This window comes from Hippocampus comes, unplaced genomic scaffold, assembly GCF_001891065.2.
Source record: "Hippocampus comes isolate QL1 unplaced genomic scaffold, H_comes_QL1_v1.1 scaffold246, whole genome shotgun sequence".
In the NCBI taxonomy this organism is placed as follows: Eukaryota; Metazoa; Chordata; class Actinopteri; order Syngnathiformes; family Syngnathidae; genus Hippocampus; species Hippocampus comes.
Window position 1 is genome coordinate 971934 of NW_017806220.1, and position 22233 is coordinate 994166.

General features: G+C 48.2%; 1 protein-coding gene across 6 annotated transcripts; it reads right to left on the reverse strand.

The window, feature by feature from the left end:
* Positions 1 to 964: 964 nt before the first annotated feature.
* LOC109507037 (solute carrier family 24 member 2) lies at positions 965 to 20838 on the reverse strand. 6 transcript variants are annotated; one of them, XM_019856170.1, is made up of 11 exons: positions 19782 to 20838; positions 12042 to 12080; positions 11322 to 11430; positions 10154 to 10168; positions 7745 to 7795; positions 5924 to 6022; positions 4694 to 4776; positions 3159 to 3293; positions 2984 to 3073; positions 2685 to 2851; positions 965 to 2074 (listed from the first exon to the last, which is right to left on the reverse strand). In XM_019856170.1, the coding sequence occupies exons 1-11, from the start codon at positions 20667 to 20669 to the stop codon at positions 1825 to 1827; spliced, it is 1926 nt and encodes a 641-aa protein (XP_019711729.1). In that variant the 5' UTR covers positions 20670 to 20838; the 3' UTR covers positions 965 to 1824. The 6 variants fall into 6 exon arrangements, with proteins under 6 accessions (XP_019711729.1, XP_019711728.1, XP_019711730.1 ...); XM_019856169.1 differs by having other exon boundaries at positions 12042 to 12089; XM_019856171.1 differs by lacking the exon at positions 12042 to 12080.
* Positions 20839 to 22233: the final 1395 nt, after the last annotated feature.

Here is a 22233-nt window from a genome sequence, read left to right on the forward strand (position 1 = left end):
TCAGCTTTATTTGCTTTATTATATACTTTGTGTTTGTACATAGAGACAAATGTGTTGTACATATATAGATTATATGGTTAATTTGTATCTGTATATATATATATATATGTACACGTGAAATCAATCGTACATGATCACCAAAAAAATAAAGACATTTCCAGTGCAAAACGGTGATTGGTGACTTGTGGCAATTAATTCACTTACCTTCATCAAGCACAATCAAAAGTCCTTCGACGGCATTATTCAAGCAACGTGGCGAAGAGCAACTTTGGAGTCCACCTTGAGTTGATCGCTTGAGCCTTCACGTGCGCACAAATGATTGTCCAAACTCAAGCAAAATTAGCTGACACTATACAGTTATATACTCAACAAGCCTTAGAGAGGCAGTTTGTGGATCTTTCATATTTGTTTGTTTTTTTTGCACTTCAATACGTGAAAAAATGTCGGCAGTCACAGCCCTACCTAGATTTGCTCAACATGAGTATATATATAAAAAAAAAAAGAAGTCATATCCAAACTGGTTTTGCTCGTTTGAAACAAAAATAGATATTTACAAAGTAAAACCTTGTTCTCTTTTCGAATCGAATGCATAAAAGTGTAGAGTTCCGCTGTACAGTCGGTGGGTAACCAGCCCAAAGTAACTCGAACGCAAGCACTTTTTTTTTTATTTTTTTTTTTAGTTCCCGCGTTTTAACACGTCATTGCCACCAAGATGCTGTACAGAGACTTGAGGTCAAAGGGCGTCGAAAATGGAAAGGCGGTTGGGTGCAGACGCATGACAACACGTATATTGCTGTTTAATCCACATTCTAGTCGCACACATCGTGAATCGTTGCTCTCTTTTTGCGTACGAGACAAATGGGTGGAGTTTATTTGTGTTCTAGCATAGCGCCTCTAAGAGGAAGGGATGGTCATTGCAGCTTAGAAAGTGATCTTGACTAATGCTGTTGCTGTCGTTTTTTTCTACGTCTAGACTGCGCACTGGTTTACATGTTAGCATGTAACATGGTGAAAAACATTTTGGTATACGTTTTTTTTTTTTTTTTAATGCGGATTATTACTATTTGTCTGCGAGTGTCATTTTCTTTTCTTCTTCAGCTGCGACTCGAGCCCAAAGCGCTACACGCCGACTAATCTATCAATTGTGACACGTTTACACTGATAAGTTATTGTCAAATGTATTATTTTGACTTCATAATGGAGGCTTAGTGGGTCCTTAAATACTCATGCTTTTCGTTCCAGAGGCCTTTTTTTTTGTTTTGTGGTGGTGCGAGTGTGTGATGTGTTATCTACAATCCGAGGGAGCAGATTGTTCTGCTACAGTACATTTTATGCTACTGCTAATTATTTCATGGAAAAAGTGTTCAAATTGAAAAAGAAAATCCTCTTAAGAGAGAGCGCCTTTTCGGGCGGGTTTAAAAGAGTTTGTTCTTGGTCTTCCCTCTTCTTGTTATCCGTATTTCTTGTGAGCTCCCGGCGGGCGGCGGCTTCATCTGTTAAACCAATAAGTTCACTGGAGGTGGTTCTCCTCAACCTGCCAGTCTTGATAAGCCTGATCTAATGACACTAATGACATGCATAATGCTTTACAGATTCGGCCGGTGCGCCCGTAATGCGCCCTCTCACCTGCTAATTAAACACTGAAAATCCACTCATGCCAGACCGAGTTTCGTGCCTCTCGTTGGCGTCTCCACTGCACATTTTCCTCACTCCACTTTCATCCAGCACGCAGGAGAACCGATGAGGATGTTTTCTTTTTGTTGGTCAGTAAGGGGGAAAGCTGGGGGGCGGACCTCGGGTACGGGGTGTCCGGGCCCCCCCACCTCAGACGGACACGGGACAGATGAGCACCCGGTCCTCCAGCATGACGCTGACCACCAGGAAGACGAAGTAGAGCATGAACATGATGAAGCCCAGCAGCTTGCTCATGCGCCACTTGCAGGCGGCGATGGAGATGATGACGAAGAGGAGCATGAGGAAGAGCAGCACGATGGCACAGAAAAGCCCGTTGGAGCTCACCGCCACCGGACGCAAGCCGCTGATCAGCGACCACATCAGCCACGGGAACGGAAGCCTGCGCAAAAATGCAAAACGTCGAGTCATGTTAGAGGGAAAATCGTGACGGCTTTTGGGTTATTTTTAATCGCGTTCGCGGTCGGCACGGAACAAATGAAACGGTTGAAAGTCACTCTTAAAATGTGAATATAGGAGACAAACTCCATCTTGATAAATCAGGACAAGGATCTCCGATAGAACGGCTGTTCCGATTCATGGAGCGGCGCTTGTCAACAGCATCGATCACATGTAATTAGAATTTTCATTCCATTGGGTCATGCGGCTTCATTCTGCTGAATCTACGAGTCACAAGCGTGACTCGTAATGGTAACAAAGCATGCTGGGAAACCCTCCAAATGATCGTGAAGTTGGAGCACTGGAAATAGCGCGAGTAGGTTACAAATAAATAAATCTGCCTTATTAAGCGACGATCTGTAAATGTAGTGCTGTCATGAAGTTCGGATTTAAAGGCGCAGGGCTCAAAGCGTCGGGGGGCAAGTATCGGCTCGTCGTCTGTAAATTACAGTCTGTGATCATATCATGAGAAGCACATTTGTACTTCATATCATGAGATACACAATTGTATGACAGCACAAAAGAGCAAAAGTGCTTTTTGTACGATGCCGTACCCGACAGTAATGTCAAAGATGTTGGAGCCGACGGAACTGGACACGGCCATGTCGCCGAGGCCCTTGCGTGCCACAATGACGCTGGTGATGAGGTCAGGGATGGACGTTCCAGCCGCTAATATAGTCAGACCCATAATCTCCTCGGTAATCCCGATGGTCTCTCCAACCTGCATAAAAAGATAGAGGGAAGGGATGGGGGGGGGTTAGAGTAAATAAAGCCTCATCCGACGCTCCAGCTATGTTGTAAGTGACATTTGGGAGCCGCTTGATTGACGTCACGCGGGCGTGAAGGGAGATACCTGGTGGGCCCACCACACCATCAGGTAGGAGAAGGCCGCGATCCAGCAGATGGCGCCCAGGAAGGTGATGGGGAAGAACTTCTTGGATGACTGGCAAAGGGAAGGGAGATGAGCACAAAAATGTCAAATGAGGAGTATTCCCGTGCGCTTGCTGACGAGAAAGGAGCGCGCCTACCGGTTTCCTGACGTCGGGCAGCGTCAGCCACAGCGGGAGGACGATGGGCATGATGAAGAGGTAGGTGAAGCGCTTGCGGCCGGACTCGGGCCACGACAGGCTCAGAGGCTGGTCGTCTTCCTCCTCGTCTTCCGCCTGAAAGCCCGCAACCAGTCAACAAATTTTATGCCTGGAAACACGGATGCCTTTTGCGGTCGCTCCTCGCTACATCGTAGAATTTTGTGAGATTTTTGCTGGGATTATTTTTTGCCGACGGAGCCAAGAGGCACAGTGTAGAAACAAACAAACAAACAAAAAAAGACAGAAACTGTCCAATGTCAGGGATGACTTCACACTCGATCAAGGAAGCTAAAGTGCAACTATTGCGAAGTACAACTGTCTTAAATGATAAAACTACGGCAATGTCGACATAGTTAGCTAATTTAATATAGCCTAGCAATGCGAGTCAGAAGGCACTGTAGCACATGGCTCAACTCGAGAAGATTCTCTTCCAATTGCTTTGTTACAACAAATGCTTGACGTCAACGTCCATGTCACTCAACAGGCCACATTTCATCGTCACAGATGCTACAGTGAGGAATGTGAGGATGGCGGCTCTCCAAGTGGCCCAAAATAATTGCGACACCCCTCGCCCCCCACGCATATTTTGCACGGTGGTATATAGCTCGCACCAGGAGGCTGCCATTGGTCTATTTATGATTGGATTTAGTCGCCATGTGGGGGAGGGATGCTCCCTACTTGGCAAATGCCAGCCCCTTACAGGCCCGTTCCTGTCCCCCTGGGGACGGCGTACCGAGGCTCCGCTTAAAAGGGATCGACGTCGTACCCGCCGGAAGGGAAACGCGACATTTGATCCAAAATATTCGACTTTGATGAACGTGCTTCATTTACATGACATTCCTCCATGCTGGGAATGTAAAGCTCGTTCTTCAAAGAAATTCAGATGGGACGTTATTTCAAACCCGTAATCCACCGAGGATGTGCGCGCGATTCGTTTTGAGCTCCTCTAAAGACGGGATGAGTCAGAAATTCTCCGTCGCTTGCAACTGGGAAGCTTTCTCATGAATATTCAAAAAGGGAATATTTGGATGCGGAAGGGGATGATTTCGAGAAGGAGCTAAACGGGGGGATGGGGGGGGGGATTATTTGTTTAGCTTCCGTGAAACTGTGGCGCACGAGTTTGCAATTTGACCTCTAGTCTCCCCTTCCTTTCCAAACCCGTGCCAATGAATGAACAATTGGTGTGACAGCACACGGCGCTCCCGGCGTCTTCCTGGATCACACAGACAGGTGCGCCATGGGAGGCATTGCTGAAAATAGCCACAAACGCCAACGCCAGCCAACCCCCGCCCCCCCCACCCCCATGTTCTGGCACTTGACACCAGAAAAGTTTTTGCCTTGAACTTTGAAGGGCAATAAAGGACAATTTACCGAAACACAAGATAACTTGTGTTCCTCTCGTTTTTTTTTCTGGACTCGGAAGAAAAAGTTTGTAGAGCCCCGCTGGCGGTGGTGACGGTGGACTTGTTTCTTACCGCTTGGCCCTCTTGTCCCGCTGTGCCGTTCATGGGCGGGGTCACCTCCACTTGCACGCTGGAGCTGTTTGGCAGGTTCTTCTCTGCGCGGGGACGGAAAAAGACTCCGTGATGAAAGGCAACACACAAGCACCTTCTCGCCATTGCGGCGTGTTGCCCCGTTGGAATGAAAAAAACGCAGCCAGTTAAAAGCTGGAAGTGCCTCCGTCGTGGCTTTCATCAACGCCCACCTCCCCAAAGGGAAAAAAAAAACAACACATTTCCAGCCGACGTTGCACCGTGATGCCGAGCACGCAATCAAGAGGCTAACGCGCTAATGCGGCGCCGTTAACATAATTCGGCCTCACTTTGATTGCGCTGCACAAAAGCGGTGATGAAAGCGATTCCTGCGGCCTCCTCCGCCTTGTCCTTCCTTTCAAGTGACACTTGCTCACATTAGTGACCGGCTCGTCTCTATCATGTGCTAAACGGTGCTCGAACGATCCATTTGGCACGTCTTAATCATGTTGTCCAGCCTTTCAAGTTTCATCCACACCAAAAGCCACTCAAGCGTGTCTTGAGAGACATTGCCGAGATGGGGAACGCGACTGTTTCCAAAACTGACGGAAATCGGACACTTTAAACTCATTAAAAATTGCGGACATCAACTGGAAGGCAACCGTTTACTTTTGCCGGGGTGTAAAAGTGTCGTGATTCTGTTTGTGACCAACAGGTGGCACTGTAGGGCTCCCCCCCCTGCAGCTGCACACCTGTTGGTCGTTATGTAATTAGTAGTATAAAAGGACTCCCGGCCGACCACTCATTGTCAGGTCATTGTTTGTTTTCATGTCCTGCCATGTTTGTTTCTGTCATGGTTCTGTTCTAGTTTTTTGAGCTTCAGTCATGGTTTTGTTTGATACTTTGGATTCGTTTTGTTGTTCGGACTTTGTTTTGGATTTAGTTTTCTGTGTTTTATCAATACACTTCAAGTACACCCTGCTCCTCCCTCCTGCCTGCTTTTTGGGGTCCACCACCACGAACGTGATAAAAAATAAAATAAAATAAAAATAAAATAAAAAATAAAAGTGTGAATTCGGGTTTGTCAACTCCAGCAGGCGGAACTGTACCGTTTGTTTTGGGCGGTGTGCCATGGGATTTTTTAATTTTTTTTTTTTAAATATGACAGATGCAGCATGGCTCAATAAAGGTAAGGAGACATTGCCGGAAGGAACGCTGCTGCGGCTGTCCTACCTGAACGGCTTGCGACGCCGTTGGCCTTCTCGCTGTCCTCTACTTGGCATTTCTTTTTAGCGATCTTGTGAAGAATGGAGGCTTTCTCTCGGAATTTCCCTGCGCAAAAAAACAAAACAAAACAGCAGCCGGCGTGGTCGTTAAAAGGCAGAGCACAGTGGCCCGCCGCTGACTCGGGTTTCCTCCTCCGGCGGTGCTGCGGCGACTGTGACAAAAGTGATGATCCCGCACGTCGTCGTCGTCCTTGCATTTGGGATCTGGAGGTCAGCCGGCTCATGTTGCTTTCTTTTGAGCGCATTGCAAGCTAACGGGAGATGCGAGAGCTCAGTCGATCTCAACTAAACGGGGGATGACGACTTTCTCAGCAGCACGTGCGCTCCTTTGTCAGGCCGCATCGGAGCAAGCGGCTCTTTCTGCAGTCGGCAGCAAACGCTCGGACTAGAAAGAGGCGCTCGATGGCGCTACACTCTGTCTCTGTATAGCTTTCGCATGGGAGACTTAGCAACAGCAAATCTCGCCGAACCATTCAATCAAACACCGACAACACATTTGAGCAAATGACAGCAACATGGATCGCAGCGGTCGATTTCTCAAATTAAAAAAAATGCTCGCGTCACGCAAAGGCAATGTGAAAAATCGGCCGTCAATGAAAGGTCACGACCTTGGCGTGCCCTCCACAGACCACACGGCGACGCTCCCACACAAGTTGAGGCGCCGCGGGTTTCCCTGCCCGCATGAAAATTCCGATGTCGTGACATCATTAGTTGCAGCCTTCCTCCAAGTATGAAACGACATTTCTGAGCAGATCGGGACTGCGTGCGTGGCCTGCCTTCAAGCAATTAGCCTTTTGCAATCAATGGCTTTTTCATTTTGAGAGCGCACGGGTGATGTGACGCTGTCAATATCAATTTGCGCTTGCCCAACCGTGACTCGTCTGTGACCTTCTGGCAAAATCGTTCGGCACCACCAGCATCTGTCTCATCCCAACCATCACGCAGACGCACACAATCTAGCATTTCTGCAGCCGAGCTGCAACAACAACTACACTTCACACTTTGGCCTTGACGTCCAAACATTTTTCTCATTGCGAACCTCTCGGTCGGGAAGTTTCAACACGTTCTCCCGTCAAGGACATTACATTGAGGAATATGTTTCCTGCGAGGGCCATTTAACATGCACGCAGAGTTGCGCAATCTGCGTGAACACGGAGGGAGAGAAAAAAAAAAAGTTAAGAATAGCTTCAAGTTGTCGCTGTTGTGACGCTCAGTATTTTTTTTTCCCCTCAACACAAACTCTGCCTCTTATGAAAGCGCCTTGTGGATGACTCACTCCAAGCGGGAAAATTTAGCCACGGCGGCTGCTGCATCGCCGCCGTGTCCGCCGAAGGTGCGAATGGAAGCTCTGAAATGAATGATGGATTTCTCCGCGAAAGAAACAAGAAAACAAAAGCCTCTGTTGCAATGGGCGAGTGACTGCGCCGTGTTTTTACCAGCATGCCTCTTTGATGAGCATTTCAAAACAAAGACTCAAGATGCTACAGAAGCACTGCACAGATTGTAAAAAAAAAAAAAAAAAACAAAAAAACGATCATGACAAGACGAAAATAGAAGGACATGGTCGCCACGATTTGCACTTTTGTAGTGAAATCTCAAGAGAACAAAACAAAATCGAGGTGCTGCGGTAGTGTCACCAGAAAAACAAGACCAGAAAGAAATTAAAAAAAAACAAAAAAAAAAGGGACAACAGAGAAGAAAAGTTATGGATGGAGGAACAAAACCAACAAGGACGCCGCAAAGAAGTGAAAATTTTTTCAGGGCTTACCTTCCTCAGTCATTGAGTGATAATATTTTAGTTTCCCATAAGTCCCAAGCTCTACAAGGCCACAGCAAAAGACAGGGAAGGGGTCAGGGCAACGGACACACAGAGAAAAGGAAAAGAGTAAACAACACTGCACACAAACACAAAAAAAAGGAACTCCAAGTCGTCCCCTGCAAAAGTGCCAAGCTGCAACAAAAACATTCACTTGCCCAACAACGCTGCTTTGATGACAACACGTCAGCGTAGCGAGCGAGAAATCTGGAGGTGAGCGTGCAAAAAACAAACAAACAAGAAAACAAAAATAAAACAAAAGCAAAACCACGAGTCTTCCTCTCCTCCCCTCTATTTCCTTTTCAGCGGATGCAGGTCAAAGGTCGACTTGTGCTGTGGGCTCCAGCTGCCCTACAATCAGTCGCAATAAATACAAACTGGAACGGCGTTTGCCGACTCAAGTAAGAAGCGAGCGTGGAGACGCGAGGATTCTGCTCCACGGTGACGACCTCTGCTTATTACTCAACATTTGTCATTCATTCGGGCGTCGAGGTTGGATTCCCCCGCCCAACGTGAGCCTCGCCCCCCGATCGGGCCTTCAAGACCGGGGGGCGGCCTTGAGCTGGCGTTGGAGCGAGGGGGGGGGCAATTAAACCGCAATCACTGCACTCGCCCGTCAGGAGAGCGAGAGCGAGTGTGAGAGAGAGAGAGAGAGAGAGAGAGAGAGAGAGAGAGAGAGAGAGCGAGAGAGAGAGTGAGAGGGTGGTGGTGAGAGAGAGAGAGGGTTGTTGTTTACCAGGGGCCCTCTTGTCCTTGCGGAATGCCCTCTAAACCTCTGCTGAGCCATTTGACTGAGTGCATGCTCACCCAGAGTGGGAGCTTCAGTCTGAAGCCAAAAAAAAAAAGCTTTTAGCATCGATTCTTTCACTTGCTTGGTATGAAGAAGCAGAAGGCCGCGTGTATGTGCAATGTATTCTTTTCTATGTACACGATGCGCGGACGGCGAGTCTCACAGACGTGACGGCGCGGTGGCGGGCGGTGGGCGGGTGACACCAGGGAGGCCCTGAACAGTTTTTCCATTATCTGGCAAGGTTGTTTTAGTTCACAAAGATGAACGCAGTAACTCCAACTGGAAACAGAAATGCTGGAAAAAAAAAAAAAAAACTAGAGGAAAACTACATTTTACGTTGACAAAATGAACGACTTTGTCATGTGGGTGCACACAATAGAATCATCTGGACTTCGATACATTTTTTTGAAGTCGATTTTAATTTTTGCAACCACTTGACAAAATAAAATTGAGTCGATTCAGCACACCATTTTTTTCACAGTGTACCAAAAGCCAATAAAAAAAGCACCGCCAGAAGACATCGCTCCTCGTCGACAAATTTTGTGTTTGTTAAGGCTCCGCGGCTTTAGACACTTAAGTCAGCCCAAAACGCAACACTCGTTTTTTTGGTTCATATATATTTGGTTCATTTAACCCTAACCCGTGTTTAATTTTTACCACACAATACTTACCACCGTGTTGTTTTTGTTTTTTTAATTTTGCAATCAAGTAACAGAAGAATAATGAAAAAAAAAAAAACTAAAACTAATACTAAAGCTGAGCACCTCTGAAAAAAAAATTGAATAAAAACTAACAAGGTTGCGCTGAAAATAAATGAAAATAAACTAAAAAAACCCTCAAAAATGAAATAAAACTATTAAGTATAATAACCCTGCTAGCTGGACACCTTTCTCAGGGCAGAATTCAAGTTGAAATATTTGACACGCCCACACACGTAATCTTGCTTCTGCTTTTTTTTTTTTTTTTTTGGGGGGTCCACCACAGCGAGGTCATCGGCTCTCTCAGCACTTTTCGCTCGCATTAGCCTGGTCAGGCTCCGACCATGCAGATGTGCATCCCTGCACTGGCGAGGAGAGACAATTAAGACATTTGCGCAAATGAAGAAAAAGAAAAAAAGCACAGAGGGGGGGTAAAGGTCTGCTCCAACTCCAAAGGTGGTCGGACGCAGATTAAACATGCATGCGAACAATGAGGCATGGTCATCTTTAATCCCCTGTCAGGTTGATTGATTAGAAATCCTGAGGAAGGTCAGCCATCTGGCCAGGACATGAACTCCATTGATGCCTACAGACTGACTGCTAATAACCAACAGGAGGAGAGAGAGGATGGGCTTGGTGAGGGGGGGAGGGGTAGGACGGGGGAACAATGGTCGCAAAGAAGTCCAGAGAGGGGAAATGACATCCACAGAGCAGGATGGAAATATACGCTTGACCTACGGAAAAGTCAACATATAGGAGGACACATTGGGACACGTTGAGAATTGTCTCCAGGTTAGGGTTGGAATGATGGAAAAGCGCAGGGGGGTGGCGGGGGGCGGAGTGGGGGGGGTTACAGAAAGAGGATCAACTCACCAGAGTCCGCAAATTCTGAGGGGGACAGTCGAGGAAATACGTGGAGAGACAGAAACAGACAAGATCAATCCAAGCCACACAATTTTGTGTCAATTGAACCCGAAGGTGAAAGTCAGCGGAAATGGGAGACACGTTCGTCGGAGATACAATTTGTTCAGCCCATTCTCGCACGTCAACCCGGGAAAGAGATTCGTCTTATATTCGTGTCAGGTGACGTCAAATACGGGACATATTTCATATTGACCGCCAACAAACGTAACGCCAATTGGAACACATGCAAAGAGCGAAACGCGAGCCGCTTGAAAAGCAACCTCAGACTTCCTCCTCGGCTCTGACAACTTATTTTCAGAACTGCCCATAAAATATACATGGATGCCCCCCTCATCCACTCAGATCCCCCACCACGTGCGCTCCACTTAAGAGCCCGGGTGTGTGTGCGTGCGGGGATGCGCTGCACCTGCTCAACTCCCGCCGAGCAGCCGAGAGCCCGCATCGCGCTTTCACAACATCCACAATCTGACTTTGTTTTGCACAAGCGCATCGGGGAGGAAGCATCGCCCGGAACAAAGATGACGTGCATGCCCGCCATTGGCTCTGAGAGCAATTCCCAGTTTTCCTCGACAAGCCATTTACAATCATTAGAAGCAACTATCCGTCCGTCATCTCGAGCACATGAACCAGATCTTGGATTCTTCTTCTTTTTTTTTTTTTTTAATCGCCCAGACAGATTGATGGATATGCTTAGGGATGCAATGTACAAGTAGATACATGCTAATGGGCACTTGAAAGCCCATCTCGGCGCGGTGTGCTAATCTCCGCTGAGCTGATTCACTCCAGGCTTGGCTCGGTTCTCAAAGAAGTCTTTTGAGAGAAGTCTCTCGAGACAAAATTTTTTTCGCTGGTTCTTTTGACCTTGTCTGGAATGTTGCCAGCGATTTGTGGAATACCCAACTGTAAGTAGTTTCGGTTCGGTTACTTCCAGGTTGGAAAGATTGCAAAAAATTGTAAAGACTGAAAGACACATGGCGGAAATATTAAAAAAAAAAAACAACAACCCCCCAAAAACGAGAAATAGAAGACAACAGATAATTGCGGACAATTGGTGGAAAACGCCGCTAGACCTCAGCACAGGGCAGTGGAACAAAATCCAATAAGTTGACAATCTCACCTTCACTTAAAGGGTCCAAGGTGTGAATCATGAGCTGGAAAATGCTGTTCCTCATCAAGCTGTTGTGCAAGGAGGCCGAGCTGCCCCCCCTCTGAAGACGGGGTCTGGCCTGCGAGGAGACGGGAGACGGCGTTAAGAACGCTTCCGGGGCTGCCAACTGAGGGGGAGCCAGATCGACAGCATCTCGATACGCAAGTCAAATACGCTGTGCCAATTGGCTCCGAGGGAGAAACAACTTCTTGGGAATGCCCTGGCTTCTCCAATTATGCTCCCGCTTGGAATATGATTTCTTAATCCGTTTTTGCACTAAAACCCAAAGCGAAACCTGCGGGCAACGTTGATAAAATAGCCCTCCTACTTTCAAACGCGAGGCCCTCGGGTTGCATTTCAAAAGTGCACTGAAGTTCTTCCGAGCATCGCCAAGGCCGTTATGTGGTTCCGTGCTCAACTTTTGAAGCTAAGATGGCAGCTTGGAGCCTTCCTTCTTGCCCACCGGCGACACGTCGGGTGACGTCCGGTCTTTTATTCCGAGGCCAACGCCGGGTGCGTAGCGCTCGGTCCAAACATCTCCCGTGCGTGTGGTTTTCTCAACAACGCCCGTTTTGTCCAAAGGGAACGACTTGGATGAAGTTAACACAAAGTCACGGCATGGTGGGAGACGTACACGTCATTTAACAGCCACAAACAAAAAAAAAAAAAAAAAGGAGACAAGACACCTACCGACAACTTGCCGTCATCCTCGGGCGCCCCCGGACTCGCCTTTTCATCCAACACAAAGAAAGAGGAGGGTCAGAAAAGAAGGGGGTGGGGTCGGGAAAGGGTGGGGGGGTGGGGGAGAAAAAAAACAAGACAAAGATGTGAAGCATGCCGCACGCAACGATACAGAGACGTCACATCACGGTGACGGCCATGATGAGGATGATGATGATGATGATGATGGCGTGAGGAGGAGGACGACAGAACACGTTTGAGGAGACGATTGTTTTGAAAGGCCTAACCGATATCAAATCGCAAAGTAAAGACTCGTCAACACACGTCATTGATCCAGGCAGGAAGATGCTTTGTCTTTTCGAAAAAAAAAAAAAAAAAAAACGCCAAAGTTGGGTCACTCTTCTCTTAAGGCACAACTGTACGCAATTCGGTTTCATAAAAGTAACGTTGAGTTGAGCCTGGAAGAGGTTGAACAAAGTCACGGGAACAAAATTTTAAAAAAAAAAAGGCAAGTTGTCACGTGGAACTTTTGTGACAAGCATTCTTGCCAGCAGGCATTCTGGCGAGTCTATTTTTGAAAGGCAAACAAACAAACAAACAAAACAAAAAAAAAACGTGAAAACATTCGCATGTGTGAAATGAAGGCTTCTTGCGACCGCGATGGTTTGGATGGTGGAGTACGGAGGCTTTGTTTGCCGGCCTACACGCTCGCTTTGTACAGAATGCGGAGGCGTTGACGTGTGGTGAGAAGATTCGCCGAGCCCAGTCAGATGATCTGGATCCTTTCTTTCTAAAAGTCACTTGAAAGCCAGGCCTCCGCGTTGCAATTGTGCCGCAAAGCTGTTAAAATGACTCGTGGGGAGGAAAAAAAAATCCTTTGAATTTAGCTAATTGCTGAAAATGTGCAAAGACAGAGACATGAAGTACTCACTTGTGGTTTTCACCTTTTCAGTTTTTTTTTCTGTTATGTGACGCATTGGAGCGGACCCCTCCCCCACTTGAAAGGAGCTTTGAGCGCATTGATTGGCATCAGCGTTTTCCAGTGCAACTGCGACATGCATTCATGCTAGCGAGCTACTCTCCACCCTTCAGATAGTCTCCTAAAATGGCCGCTTTAGAGTGCCTCGTTGTCAGCTGTGACTTTTCACGAACTTGAAAATTATTTTTTTTTAAAAATTAAATTGAATTTCTTTCTTTTTTTTTTTTTTTTAATGAATGGCAATTTTCTTAAGCATTCAAATTGGGAAAGGTTGTTTGCAACACTCTTCTCTTACAGCAGGGGTGTCAAAGTCATTTTTGTCGTGGGCCACATTGTAGTTACAGTTTCTCATGGAGGGCCGTTGTGACTGTGAATTTTGTGAAACCATATAAATGTTTAATCACCTCCTTATATTTCATACACAGCACACAACAAATTGACGGGTACCAAGTTTCGAAATCAGAAGTAAAAAATAATGACTTGTTGAAACATTGTTTACGTTAGTGTCATAAGGGGTTTGGAAACGAGAAAATGCTTGCAATATCTTCAAGTTATGGATTACATGTAACAATTTGAAATTTTGGTTTAGACTTAAACAAGCATCCTGGAAGTTGACATGGCTGATTTGCTTTCGCGGGCCACATAAAATGATGTGGCGGGCCAGATATGACCCCCGGGCCTTGACTTTGACACCTGTGTTTTACAGTAACAGAAATCAGGGAAAAAAAACCAAAACAAAACAAGAAGTTGCAGGGGGCTTCAACCTGATTATTTCCCAGGCTAATTCCTCGCACGCTTACAATTGAATTGCTCTTTTTGTCTTGCCCCTCAGTCCAGGTGCCAGATTGAGATTACACGGCGGCTCGCGCATTAAAACAACGTTAAATATTACGACTAATAATCACACAAAGGGATTAGTATGTTTGTGCGCTCATCTAATACCCGCCTTCCACGTGTTACGTAATGTCACATCAGGAGGCTTCTTGGGAGCGGCTCAGCTGACGGCGGATGAGCAGGACGGAGGGACGGACGGGCGGAAGGGATGCCGGGACGGACGGATGGGCGGATGAATTTTCTCGCACATCTACGTGCACGTGGGGTAACGTTTCGGGGAATTAGCGCTGGGAAAAGTGTCACATGCATGAGCACTTCCACTCCAGCGTCACAAATTGCCAGCAGATTAACGAGGATTTTCCATCGGGCTCTCTCAACGTCAGAAGGGATTGGAAGCCATCAGAACCAGCGTTAGAACCTTCGGACCACATGTTGCCGCCAATTCTGTACTACTTTTTGCCACCGGGGTACCATCCGCAATGGCGCTGCGCAAAAAAAGGGCGGAGTCAAACGATCAAGGTGACTTGTTTGTGTTTGAAATTACGTCATCATCATCATCAACACTAACAACAACAACAATAAAAAAAGCTCCTCTCCTTCTTCTAAGCCAGCGTGGCATGAAAATAATGAAGTGACAGTTTTGCCGCTATTACTGGTTTTGCGCTGCGAGCCGCCTGCCTCCTTAAAGCGACTTGTGCAAATCTTCCGGCGGGGAACCTGTCTGCCGGAGCGTGACAGAACCCCCTCCGAGATTTGGCCGTGTACATCAGCCATTGCCCTTTCTTTCCTTTTTTTTTTTTTTTTTGCCTGGAGATGATAATAACCATCTTTAAGGCGGTGGGGGTGGGGGCGGAGAGGGTGGATAAAATTTGCACAAGTCAAGAAGCCGCCCACTTGCTAATTAGTAACCCCTTCATTTTTTTTTTCCTCTAACAAGCAGAACTAATTACGGAAGCTGCCACCGTGGCTGATTTCCCACAAGGCAGCGCTCACCAGCTCAAATTGCTTCCCCCTCACCCGCCCACCGACCAATCAGGCGACGGCTTCAGGGAGATGCACGCCAGGAGGACGGGAACACCAAAAAACTGCGGTGCCGCCCTCAGAGAATCAACGGCGCTGTCGAGGGGCTTTTGTTTGACCTGTTTCGATCACCGATCCGCCGATGACGTGATGGTTCGCGGTCCTGTCGATCGGGCGGAACTGATGGCACATCGAAGCGAGTGAGGCAACCGGAACGGCAGTTGTGCATTGCAAAAATATCTTGGTCCTTCCACTCGCACGTGTGAAAATTCAGAATTGTTGACGGCGGCCCGACATCCCCTCGAGAGGAAGCGGAAATGTTAGAAATGCTTCCTGACGAGCAGCATTTCCCAAGTGCTGCCTGCTGACTGACTGACTTTAGCTGTCAATCAGCCGAGGGTCCCGGGTGTTATTTCATGCAACGGCGAGATAAAGATCCCATCGCCCTTCACATGATGCGTTTACAGTGCAGTTATCTAATTCGACCTCGCGTTCAGAAATAGCTCGGGATCGATGGAGCTCTCAGTTTTCTGCGCAGCCGTCTGACTCTCCTTCAGAAAAAAAAAAGCAAAACAAAAACAAACACACCTCGTATTTTAAAAGTATACCGTCACGGGTTTTTAAGAGTACTCATTTGTGAGAGGCTTTTTTGACCTTGAATTGACTTTCACAATCTCGATCGCAAAAGTAATTGCTGCTTGCCTTGGGAAAGGATTGCAGTGAGTCAGGGAGCTGTCCGTGGTCCTTAAATGGAAACAAACATTCGGTCGCGGACTCCTAATGAGGTCGATTTTCAATTCCACAGAACTCAACTGCCCGGTACCGTAAGGCGAAACTCCGAGGGGGGAACCGACATTATTGCCGCACAATGGCCGCACGCATGACGATCATTTGATTTTCAAATCGCACGCGGTGATTTTTTAACTCCTTTTGGATGCGCTACAAAATGCTAATGCGCCGGAGATGACACAGTAAGCACCTGGGATGCAAATGAGAGCGCCGCTGGCCGTTGTTAGCAATGAATGCGGCTCCAAACAACAACAACAACAACAATGGCGCCAGGCTATTGATGGCCAAAGTCCAGTCGTGGTGCAGCTGCGTCGGATGACACAACTTCGACTCTTTTATTGTAGCGCTGAGATCAAACTCAAGACGCTCTTCTATTTTGAAACGTGGGTTCACTTGCAGTAAATTTCTGGAACCCAGGCCAACTTGGACTCACACAAACTAGTCCTGGAAAAATGGGATTAGACCACACTTTGTTCAGTTGGTTGTTTGAAATGCCGAGTACAACTAAAGACACATTTGTTTGGACAAATATAATGACGGGAACAAAAATAGCTCATGGGAGTATCATTTAAGAACTGATGTCAAGCCATCGATAAGGTTTTCTTTACAATAACGACAATTAGCGATTACACGATACTAGCAAAAAGCCTTCCATGTTTTCTTTTCTGCATTTACAACTGGGGATGTTCAATGTCACTTTTTTTTTCCAGACCGATACCAGTATGAGTATTCACTGTTTGGATACTCACCAAAACTGAGTACCGATCCCACTGGTACTTTTGAATCGTAACAATTAATCGAACACAATGACCCCAAAATTGTGAACACAGATTCTTCTTTCTGACGCAGATAATTTGTTGATGTGTCATGCTGCCAAAGTAGAGCGCCAAATCCTGCTGAGGAGCACTTACTCGGTCAGATTCTTTTTGCCTTAAGTCTCTGTGGTTGGTATCGGCGGTTTCCATGACTACCCGATACCTCAAAATAAGGTTGATATTGGCCCGATACGACACCTGGTATCATTTCTTGCACGAGTTGGGAAGGCCTGACAAGGTGACAAACATGAAGATGCGGGCAGGATCTTCCGTTTCATGCCGCGCCGAACACGGCATCGCCGGCGGGAAAGGAAATGCCAGCAGCCTGCTTTGTAACCGATCTTTGAAGCCCAATCCTGACGAAAAATCTCGCCTCTGCATTCCCGCTATTTTTAGCTTGCTAATGCCGCGAGCAGAGGTCGCAACCCTTCCATCTCAGCGGAGGCAACATCTGCCTGCGTGCACCAGCAACTTATCTGACGACGACGGAGGAATCTTAACCGGCTCCCTGGCTCGGTTTGCCTCACGGTGCAGATTTTCTCCCAGCCAGCCAATCAAGCTGACGTGAGGAATAAATGACTGCCATCGCTCCCAGGTTCCCCCTATAGTTGTGATGTGTAATTAAATTCACCGGTAAATGCATTTTAATGACGAGGAGGCGGCTAGCCAAGAGTGATCCAAATGAGTCGGGGGGAATGGGGGGCGGGGTCACAAGCAGCATTAGTAAAACGGGTGGCCTCATTTGACCCTTCTCCTAATGCGCCATGACTTTTCGCGGTTGTTCTTTCAACAGACCTTTGGGCACGTCTCATTCAGGCACCAACCAGCTAAGAAGCTTAGCGGAACGCGCGGCACTTTACGATACCATGCGCCGCAATGGTCTACAGCTCGCCAGATGTGTCGTCGCATTTATTCATCCATGCATCCATTTTCGGATCCGCTTTATCCTCACAAGGGCCGCGGGGGCTTGCTGGAGCCTATCCAAGGCATCTTCAGGCGGTAGGCGGGGGACACCCTGAACTGGTTGCCAGCCAATCGCAGGGCACACAGAGACGAACCACATCCGCTCTCACACTCACACCTCGGGACAATTTCGAATGTTCAATCAGCCTGCCGTGCATGTTTTTGGAATGTGGGAGGAAACCGGAGTACCCGGAGAAAATTCACACAGGCCCGGGGAGAACATGCAAACTCCACACAGGGAGGCCGGAGCTGGAATTGAACCCGGTACCTCTGCACTGTGAGGTCGACGCGCTAACCCGCATTTATCTATTCATTTATTTTCCCGACACCACAACAAATTTTTACAATAATCACTTCTTGCGACGCTGCTTTGGTCAAAAGCCCCGGTGAGATTAATCCGCAGACCAAGCGCTCATTAAGCAAACAAAAGATATTAGGCAGCGGTCGGCATGAACAAATAGGTAAAGACGTCCTTCCGACATCTGTGCTGCTCAAATCAAATCGCATGCTGTGCACTGGGATTAGCGCATTGACTGACTGCTGCAATACAATTCCGCTGCATGACTTTGCTGCCGCCCCCCACCCCCCCAGCCCCCGACTTTTGGGGGGAAAAAACAGGCTCTGGGGCTTAAATTGCAGGAACAACAAAATAAGTCGAACCGCCACCAGGCTCAAAGCTCAATGAGTGTTTTAAGAGTCGATTGTTTTCCTTTGCAAGTCGAAAATAAGTTTCGGTCCTGCGCTGGACTCTGCTGGCTGACAAAAAAAAAAGGATTTGATTTGCCCGCCTTACGTTGTTGATGAAGATAACCCATATATGGCAATCACGCATTTTGTCCTGATAAGTTAGCACAGAGTTTTATGAGCTGCGAACATTTTATCAGTGCTCGTCAATGCAAGCTAACATACGCCACAAGCCCCCTTTTAATCAAACGTGCATGTGGCAAACTCATTTCTTGCGGCATTCCGACGCAAATAAAGTGTGTCGACTATGTTTCTTAATAAACAGATTTCTTCTTTTCATTTTGGCACAACAGATATTACAAGTATTCCCACCTCGGAGCCCGTCAAATCCTTCACCTAAATTGGAAAGTCGCATTTCTATTTGGCTGTCACGATTTTCCATGACTTGTTTTTTTCAAATTCAATTTGTGGAATTGAATATTTGGTGTCACGACAAAATTCGGGGGCGGATTATGATGAGGTGACGATACATTGGTCGAGTTGTCACGGTCACCGCAATATGATACCTTTCACTGTCCTTCCAAGAAAGGCAATTTGTCCCACCTTGAGCCTGACTTTTTGTTCTGATGCATCACGGGAACGTCACGGCTGAGAAGACGGCCCTCCTCGGTCACACTGCGTCGGGTTATCTATCTATCTATGTCACAATTCGAGCGGGTGGCACTCGCCTGCTCAAATTGCCAATTAAAACCCAAAATAAGACACATGCAAGCGTCCCCAAAGTGTCAGGACGTGATGAAAAATGGCGACTCTTTGGAAGAATCCGGTCCAATTCCGCGTGGGCCTTTGTTGCCCTAATTAACCCGGACGACTCATCTGACTACTACCCAAAACACAAATGCCAATTACCCGCAGCAAAACATCGTCACGTCGCCGGCGTCTACTATTCCTTCTTGAGTCATCGGCGTCGGCACCCAGAATGCTTTGCAGCTCAAGGTCACCTCGCTTGTCTGGCACCGAGCCGGCGCAAGCTTCCTCCTCCCGCGCCTGTCAAACAAACCGATTGAGCGGAACCTTGTGCGACATCGCCAAACGTAAAAAGTGCCGCCTCTTCCTTGTGGGATTTGAAAACACGTCCTCAGGGCAAATCCTGCCCCCCCCCCCCCACACACACACAAATGAATAAATAAAGGCTTTATGAGACAATGCTCTCCAAATTTCATTTCCACCTCATGTCACAAGGAAAGCTAAATCCCCCCGTGGATAATCTGCACGCCGGCGCTGGGACGACCGCCGAGCGAGCCCACGCGGTGTTTAGCGGCGTCGTTTGCCGTTAAGTGGCCGCACCTCAGCCGCTTGCGGTTGTGCCGACTCACGGGGGAAAGAAGCCGACGGATCGCAAATGGCTTCCTCACGACTTCCGGAGGATTTGTTACTCGGGCGCAATTTGAAGAGCTTAACCCGAGATGACACGTTTGACTCATTTTTATTCATCTCCGAGCCGGACACCTGAAACCAGATTATTTTTCTCTCCGAGCCGACATGTTTTAAAGCGTCGCTCTGCGGGGTCTCGATCAGGAATGGCAAGCTCAATGACATGGGAGGTGCGCATCCTGAAAGCGGCATCGGACGGTTTTGGGGAAGAAGGCCGAGAAGCCCACTCACCTTGGGCTGCACCTCCACCTCCACCACTTGGTTCTTGTTCATGCAGTTCTTGACGAAGCCCTCCACGGTGCTGTTGAACTTCATGAAGATGACGTAGGCGGCGTATCCCGACAGCAGCGTGATACTTTCCCACACGGAGATGAAGTTGTCGAGGAAGAAGACGATGAGCAGGATGAGATCCAGGATGTAGAAGGAGACGTCGCGGAAGAGCGGCCACCACGTCAGGTTGAGGATCTCCTTGGAGAAGATGGCGCACATGCCGATGACGAAGAGGATGTTGAAGACGGCCGAGCCCACGATGGTGCCGATGCCCACGTTGCTGTGCGAGATGAAGACGCCGATGATGGACGTGAAGAGTTCGGGGGCCGAGCCGCCCGCCGCCATGAAGGTGGCGCCGGCCACGTCGTCCGAGATGGTCAGCTTCTCGGTGATGACCGTGAGCGCCGGGACGAAGAACTCGTCGCATACGATGGCTAAGGCGATGAACATGTAGATCATGCCGAACATGTGGAGGATCACCGCCCCACGGCGCCTCTGCTGGAGGTCAAAAAGGTCCGGCGGGTACTCCCCTTGGCTTTCGTTGCCGCCGGCCGTCGATTTCATGCCGGACGATCCGTTGGCCTCCTTCGGCTGTCGGCTGAAGAGCAGAGTCCTGTGGGGCACCGGCTGGCGGAGGCTCTCGCCGGGCGCCGCCGAATCACCCGAAGCGGCGGAGTTCCACGTCAAGGCACACACGGAGACGGCACTTACGGCCAGCAGGCTCACCACCAAGCCCAAGATCCGCACCGGCCTCAGTTTTCTCCGCAAACAGCGGTGATCCCTCCTCTTGCAGGGAGCCGCGGCTCCCGCAGGCGGCGGCTCGGCCGGGCGGACGCATGGCGGACGCATCTCTGGGCGCTTCTGGAGCGGCCTCGCTCCCGCTGGTTTGGTAGGATGAAGGGGAAAGTCGGGCGGGGGCGCGGGTTTTTACCGGAGATAGTAAAACATGGTTTGGGCCTCAAATGTGTTGAAAGGACTGCTGGCACTTTCCTGGATCGGGCTTGCCAAATGTTGCCTTCATATTAGCCTCTGCTGGAAAAAAACAACAAAGAATAAAAGACACAATGAGAAATTGACAGCATGTGACTTGACCTTTGTTGTCGTTTTAGGGCCACATCCAACTCTGCAATATTAAATAACAAGACCAGCAATAGGAGAACACATGTTGCAATTTATCTAGGATTTTTCGACAAGCTGTACTTTGCTGTACATTTTGTTTGGGGGCACACTGGCTTGTCTCTCTTGCCCTTTGAGTAAATCTTGAGAACAAAATGTACCTTTTTGCTCCCAGTGGCACAATTGGGTCCGTTTTTATAGATTACACCTTCAGGGATGGAAATTAACACCTACTCTACCTCCATTTCTGACAGCGCATACAACAAAGTGCGATCATTTTGCTCATTCTGTGGCCCGAATAGACTCCCCAAAAAATAATAACCCAAATAATCAAACGTTGCAGATCATATTCAACGTAAAATATGGCAAAACTTGATCGGGGCAGATTCTTTTTGGCATGCGCCAAACTGCAGGAAGAAAAAACACAAGAAGGTCGTTGGATAACGGGCATCCGAACCGTGATGACGCTGCTGAAAACGGCCAATAGCTCTTATTATTCTTCCTTTATTTTGACGGCCAAAGCCCATCCGCGCTGCCGTTAACTCTGCCCTTTACTGATGCATTCGTCCTCTCGGCTGTATTCAATCAAAAGAAAGAGGGGGGAAAAAAAAAAACACAACCCAACGCGTAATCTGCACGCGGATGCGCGTGATGCGCAGCACGGCACGGCTGCAAGACGTGTGAGGTCTCGCCTTACCTTAGATGGAGGCAACAGACAGCAGCAGGTTGCAAATTCACAGTCCGGTGCCCTCTTGCTCTCTTTGAGCACAAAAATGTCACCGGTCTCGACTGTAGCGACGGACAGAGGAGGAGCTTTTGACAGAAGAGGAGGAGGAGGAGGAGGAGGAGGCGGCGGCGGCGGCAGAGGGGGGGAGGAAAAAATGCTCACGCCTCCTCTCTTGCCTCACCGTCTCGGCTCAGCATCGTCCATCCCGGCTCGGATGAAAGCAAACACATGAATTGCTTATTAGAAAAAAAAAAAAGAAAAGAAAAAAAGAAACCATTGGCAAATGTGACCAAGTGACGCGCTGAGCTGGGCCGTGATCGAGATGATTAAAGTCAGGTAAAGAGGCGCATTCCCACCCTCCGCGCACCCCCAACCAGGTTCAAGCTGCTGCGTGCGTATGGCTTTTGGTGATGCTGCATGTTACCGTGGTTACCGAGCAATGACAGCTTTCCTCCTCTTTTTATCCCCTCTCCCCCGTCCTCGGGCCTGGCGTCCTGCACAAACAGGTGGCCGTGCTTCAGACTGGAGGCTGATTGATGGGGAAGCCGACATAAAGGTCATTTCAAGGTT

Excerpts from the sequence above, each read along its gene's own strand:
- LOC109507037 (XM_019856169.1), bottom strand. The coding sequence starts at position 20,669 with ATGCGTCCGCCATGCGTCCGCCCGGCCGAGCCGCCGCCTGCGGGAGCC. Across the intron at positions 4,777-5,923 it reads CGGCGTCGCAAGCCGTTCAG|AGAAGAACCTGCCAAACAGC; the intron begins GTAGGACAGCCG and ends GTCCCCGCGCAG. Across the intron at positions 3,074-3,158 it reads TGCCCGACGTCAGGAAACCG|TCATCCAAGAAGTTCTTCCC; the intron begins GTAGGCGCGCTC and ends TCCCTTTGCCAG.